Source organism: Bos grunniens, chromosome 19 (assembly GCF_055505025.1).
Source record: "Bos grunniens cultivar Pamir isolate PY7600 chromosome 19, Bosgru_T2T1.0, whole genome shotgun sequence".
Taxonomy (NCBI): domain Eukaryota; kingdom Metazoa; phylum Chordata; class Mammalia; order Artiodactyla; family Bovidae; genus Bos; species Bos grunniens.
In genome coordinates, this window is record NC_141183.1 from 51,783,350 (window position 1) to 51,789,377 (window position 6,028).

The following is a 6,028-nucleotide window of genomic DNA, read 5'->3' on the forward strand; positions in this document are numbered from 1 at the left end:
AGGGGCCCCAGGGACCCTCCTCCCCAAAGCACAGCCCTGTCCTCACTGGTCCCCGAAACAGGCCTCCCTCTGAGTCCAGAGACCGGGGCTCCCCACAACACCTCCACCCACCAGAAACCCAAGGGGCTTCCCTGGGGGCTCTGATTTTCCAGCCACTGCCATCTGGCCTGGAAGAGGCCCGAAGGCCAAGCCCAAGGTAGTGCTTCACTCCGGACCCCCCTGGGTCCCCTGCCTTCCTGGGCGCCCCAGCTCCCCCTGAAACTCACAGAGGCCCTGTGTCCTCAGTGTTCCATGCCTCCCCGGGGATGGGGGAACCAAGACCACAGCGCTTAGGAAAGTGACTGTTGCTTTGGAAAGGCCGCATCCAGGGTGTCCCCAAAAATCCCTGCGTTGCCAGGCATAGAGTGGCCTTGAGGGAGTGAAGGGTCTATACCCTGGAGAGAGGACAGGCCCCGGGGAGAAGGCCTTCCAGGGTGAAGCAGCTTCAGGGACCAGCACTCCAGAGGGAGGGGCTTCCTCATGCCCCCCACCCCGTGCCGTCTCCGGGGCTGCGTGTCCCCTTCCCGGCTCATCTTCTGCCTCTCCCCGGGTGCAGCCGGCACTGGCCGCAGCACCCACCCAGAGCTCCCAGGAGCCAGTGTCCACAGCCCCTGCCTTGGCTGAGGGGCCGCAGTCTCCTGCTGAGAGTCGAGGGGCCAGGACAGACCGTCTCCCTCATCTGCACGGCCCACCCCAAGAGGGGGGCAGCGTTTGCGGGCAGCCAGGCTCCTGCCTCCTTCCATTCCCCCTGGGTCTCCCTTGGCATACACACCCAGGGAACCAGGGTTGTTTCTCCCTGACAAGGCCAGCCACCTCTTTGGCCCCCCAAGACCTTTGAAATTTGCCAGGCTCTGTATAGAGTGAGGGTGGCGTGAGAGCTGAGCTTTCTCGGTCCTTTGCTTATTTCGTGAGAGCTGAGGCTTCTCCTTTGGAGCTGCTGCTCATTCCATTGCCCATTATCTGCTGTGGCTTACCCCGTCCCAGCCCGTGACCTCGAGGGGCAGCTTGGGTGACAGGCCCCATTTTCCAAAAAGAGCCAGCAGCGAGCGGGTGGACACAGCCAGTGGAGGGGATTGGGACTAGTCAGAGTGATGCCTGGAGTTGTCACGTCTCCATCAGCCCAGTTCTTTCTCGAGGGGTTGTGTTCCCAGAGCCAGTGGCTTCCTGCTCTTCTTTGGTTTAGCTGCCTGCAAAATGGGGAGACCAGCACCTACCTCCCAGGCGCACAGAGGCGCTGGGGAACGTGAGGTCACAGTAAGATTTTCCGTCTGAGTGCAGTCCGTTATCTTAGAGGCCTGGAGAGCAGCCTCCGTAAAAGCAGGCTCTATCCCACCAGCCAGAATCCACATACTTGTGTTGAATGGGGAGAGGTCCCCAGCTCGCTCTCCCTTGCAGCCCTGGCAGGTTTCTGGTGGGCTTTCCTTGCAAGTCCAGTGCAGCTGTATGGCTGCCGTTCAGACCCGGGGGTCTTGGAATTGGGGGGAGGAGGGCGGCAGCCCGAGCTGGACCACTGAGTCAGAACACACGGAGGCATCCCTGGAAACCGCAGGCTTTCTCTGTCTCCTGTCCTCTCCTGGGTCCCACCTGCACGGGCACTGCATGGACCGGCAGGCCCGCCTCTCCCCTCCCCACAGCTGCTCCTCCTGCTCCGGGGACGGACCCTCTCCCCCCACATCGCCCCCTTGACGAAAGGGGTCTCGGCTCTGCCATGACAGTTCCATCTCCGGGGCCCCCAAGACTGGTCCCCAGCCCCCCACACGTGCATGTCACTGCAGAACTCTGCTGCCAGCTTACCCTCCTCCCGGCGTGAGCTCCCCACACCTCCTGGTGCCCTCGCCTCCTGCTTGCCGACATCAGTGTACTCCATCATTGTCCGGATCTTTTCCCAAAAGATTCCTCAATGCTTTTCTTTTCAAAAGGGAAAAAAAAAGGAAAAAAAAAACAATGCCAACCGCCCAGCGCCCGCGAACAACCCAACAGTAACAAAGCGTGTGTTCGGGATGGAGGAAGGTAAGGCCGCACACTTCCGTTCGCCGCTTGCTCCGAAGGGCTGGGCAGCTGGGTGGCCTGCGGGGGGCCGTGTGTGCACCCCTCCTCCACATCCACGTCTCCTTCACACACTCACACGGTCCTGTCTCAGGGAGCAGAAGAGCAAGGGGTTTGACGGGGACATGTAGGCAACGGCCCAGGAGCACCTGGGCCCCGGGTTCTTACGCTGGTAGCCAAGCTGCAGAAGCAGTGACCCATCCCCTTCCCTCCGCACTCACTCATTCATTCATCCATTCATTCATTCATTCAAGAACTGCTTTTTGAACACCAACTATTTTGTAGGCTCTGTGGTTTGGCACTAGGGAATCAAACACAGAGCCGGCCTCCAAGGGACTCCCTCCACATGGACGGTGACGCACATGTGAGCAGACGATGCCCAGCGTGCTAGGGGGCCCCAGGCAGGAGTCAGTACAGAGCGCGGTGGGGCCTGGCCATGCTACCAGGGCGACAGCACAGGCTTGCGGGAGTACTAAGCTTCAAAGATAAGTAGGTGTCCTGGGGGCCACAGGAGCCTGGGAAGGGCTTTTCCCCGGATGAGCACACACCCAGAGGCCTGGAGCAGCCTCGCAAGGCCCCCAGACTGCCCAAGCTCGTTATCTGGATTCCTCAAATCCACTTTAGTGAGGTGGGGTCTTGGAGAGGAGCAGGTCCCGGAAGGCAGTTTGATAGAGGTGAGGAGTTGAGAGACCTCATCCTCAGAGCCCTTAGGAGACGGTGAAGGTTTTAAGCAGAGGAAAAGCAAGATGAGGTTTGTGCTGCAGGCAGAACTCTCTGGCTTTGGGATGCGGTGGCTTGGAGAGGGGGGCTCGGGGGGTCTGGAGACCAGTAGGGAGCTTTGGGAGTTATCCAGTGGGCAGCAGCCACAGGCAAGGACAGGAGGGATGAGGCCGGGGGAGACGCCCGGGACCTGAGTCCAGCAGAGCCTGGTCACCCGGCAGGCAGGGGCCACCTCTGTCTCACCCAAGTCCTCGCTAGTGAAGAGAAAACACGAGCAAGACAGCACAGGCTGTCCCTGGCCCTGGGAGCCCCAAAATCATCTTGAAATATCTGTGGCACCTGTCCCCCCACTCACAGGATGGGGTGCGGGGCGGCCGTGCGGACTCTCGGGCTGGGGTCCCTGCGCTGCTGGGGGGTGGCTGCAGGGCAGTGGGGGTCCCCCGCTTGGTCCCAGGCTCCCCGCGCCTCGGCTTCCGGGGCGGTGGGGACGCACCTGCACTTTGCATCAGAAACGCTGGGCCTGCCCCGGGGCTGCTGCCTCTTCTGCCCCTTCGTCCCGGGTTCTCTTTGGGGCCTGGAGTCCGGCAGCCCCTGCCACCCTGCTGGGACCTCGCCTCCTCTCTCCCTCCCAGCCTGCTGTCGGCGCCCCCTAGTGCCAGGACGGCCAGCACCGGGGCCGGGGCCTCCGGGCTGCACTCGTGAGAAACCAAGGGGATGGGGAGAGCTTTCCTGGAGTGCGAAGCTTCCGTGTAGAAACCTGGGGGTCTGCTCCCTGCTTTCCTGTCCTGTCCCTTCTGGCACAATGGGCCCCAAATGAGGGGGAGGCTAGAGGCTGAGTGGAGAAGGAGAGAGCCCGCGCGAGGGTCTGGGTTTTCCGGCGGCATCTGGATGACTCGACTTAATCTCAGGGTCAGGCCCAACAGGGCAGCCAGTGCATCTTGGCAGTCAGGGCCCGTCGCCAGGCCTGCAGCCCGTGTCCACAGCCCCCCACCTGCTGAGAGGTTCTGGTTTGCAGGCACACTCTTCCAGCCTGGGCCCCGGACACGGCTGGTGCCTCACACCTCACACTGGAACCGGGAGGCGTCTGAAGGAGGCCAGCACAGATGCCCCCAACCCACTCTGTGGCTGCTGCTGCTGCTGGGCCTCCAGCATGCTTCAGGGGTCACCCACGGGGAGTGGGGGTCAGTGGTTACTTCCTGGCTGGCCGGTGGTGGCTAGCCCAGGAGTGAAGGCCGTGACCCATCCCCTAACCAAAGCCAGCTGTGCTGTGCATGGAAGGTGGCAGGGGGCCTAGGCACAGGCTGCAGGCACAGGAGACCAGACACGTGTCACGTTTGAGCGCACTTTGTTGTCTCAAATAACCGCTTTGAGAGCCTGGGCTTCCGGGGTGGACAGGCGAGACCCCCTCCCACTCTGTCACAGGCAGGTGTACCTTGGAGAAGGAGGGACTGTAGGTGCCTCATCTTGGCTTGAGGCCCAGAGTTTGCCAAGGGATATGTGTGCCCACATCTCAGAGCCCACTGTGAGGGAGAGGGGATAGGAACTGACCACTCTCAGAAAGCCAAGAAGTAATTCTTTCTGCCTTGCACTCAGCATGCCAGGAAGTCTGTTCCCAGCCCACCCACCCCAGTACCTGTCTTGGGTCAAGAGATGGCAGGGCAGTTGAGGAAGGTGCCCATAGTGGAAGGAGATGGAGCCAGGTGCCATCTCCAAGATGGTAGCCTGGCTTGCAGACGCCAGGGGAGGGGCTGGGAGCCTCCTGACCTGACTCCCGGGTGGACCCTAAACACGTCCCTTCCAGAGGGGTCCCCAGGACACGTGGGAGCCCAGAGGAAGGAGAAGGGAGGCACTCCAGGCAAGTAGGTCCCTCTCAAAGCAGGCACTCCCCCCTGCAGGGGGAGGGCACAGGAGGGGCCTGGCAGGCAGGTAGATGGTGTAGGTGAGGACCTGTGAGCGAGTGAGTGGCTGAGCCCGGGTCCCTGGTAGGGGAGGCGAGGGGCGGACGGACCAGATGGGGACGCCTTGGTCCTTCCTGCCTCCTGGCTTCTCCCCTCCTGCCAGAACAGGAGCCTCTCACGATGTTGGGAAGCAAGCTGGCTGAGCAAGAGTCTGCACCAGGCCTGGGCACATGCCCCGCGAATGGCAGTGTGGTCCAAATGCATCATCAGGGTGGCCATGCTCCTGGCTAAAGGGGTTCACACGGTGAGGAAGTGACGGGAGCCTGCCGGCCAAGGGGGCTTCTCCCTGGGACCCAGGCTGCCCCCCACCCCCCGCACCGCAGAAGGATATCAGTGGACCCAGACTGGCCTCGCGGCAGGCAGCCGGCCCAGAATGCACACCCCCCGCCTACCCGCTGAGAACGCCCCCTGACCGGGCCTGGCCCTCTGTCCTGTCTTGCAGAACTCCAGCGAGAGGGAAGCATCGAGACTCTGAGTAACAGCTCGGGCTCCACCAGCGGCAGCATCCCGAGGAACTTCGACGGCTACCGGTCTCCGCTGCCCACCAACGAGAGTCAGCCCCTCAGCCTCTTCCCCACCAGCTTCCCATAGGTCCCAGCAGCCTGCTTCAGGCTGGCCGGCCCACTCTCCTGCCGGGGGGAGAGGGAGACGCCCCCCATCCGCTCCTACCCTTCAGACTCCGGTCCTCTTTGAACCCACCACCTTCCCCAAGCTTCATGACAGCCGCCCAGCCTCCCTGGATCGAGAAGAGACCCTTCTCTAAAGCACCTCTGCGCGCGCTGACCTCTGCCCCCATCGTGGGGCGGGCTGTGGCCGAGACTCTGCAGAAGCTCCCCGTCCCGCCTCCGTTTGCACATGACATCCCGCATCGGACCGCTTTTGTATTTTCTAACCTAGCTCCTGCGGGGTGGTGGGGGGAGGGGGTGGCTAGGGTGGGAAGGGGGGTTGGCTCGGCGGCATCTTGGCCCCGAGCGGCCAGCCCCGACCCAGGCCTGGCTTCGGCACACACTGCCCAGCGTCCCGCTGGTGCTGAACTGAGGCCCGGAGTATTAGGGGAGGAGGAAGGAAGGAGAAGCCCCGCTTCCTCTTTTCTCTCCCCTTCAACTCATGGAAAGGATTTGTCTTTCTTGTCTGTACGCCCTTGTACCCTGATCCTGTACTGTTCAGTGAAGGAAACCGTGGTTTCTGAGGCCCTGTCAAAAAGTGCACGTCTTGTTCAATAAATCACGCTGCAATTGGTGTCCATCCCTGAGTGGCTGGGGTCA

The 6,028-nt window shown here is 62.2% G+C and overlaps 1 protein-coding gene across 35 annotated transcripts in view; it reads left to right on the forward strand.

Annotated features, from left to right (window-relative positions):
* The window catches only part of BCAS3 (BCAS3 microtubule associated cell migration factor), a 591,361-nt gene extending 585,353 nt beyond the window's left edge, over positions 1 to 6,008 (forward strand). For 23 of the 35 annotated variants that reach the window (XM_086360515.1, XM_086360531.1, XM_086360509.1 and 20 more), the window contains one exon: positions 5,206 to 6,008. In XM_086360515.1, the coding sequence (XP_086216641.1) occupies positions 5,206 to 5,354 (149 nt within the window). In that variant the 3' untranslated portion in view covers positions 5,355 to 6,008. Of the gene's footprint in view, positions 1 to 1,958; positions 2,050 to 5,205 lie in introns of all 35 variants that reach the window. The other 12 variants (XM_086360537.1, XM_086360527.1, XM_086360523.1 and 9 more) reach the window with 1 other exon arrangement.
* Positions 6,009 to 6,028: the final 20 nt, after the last annotated feature.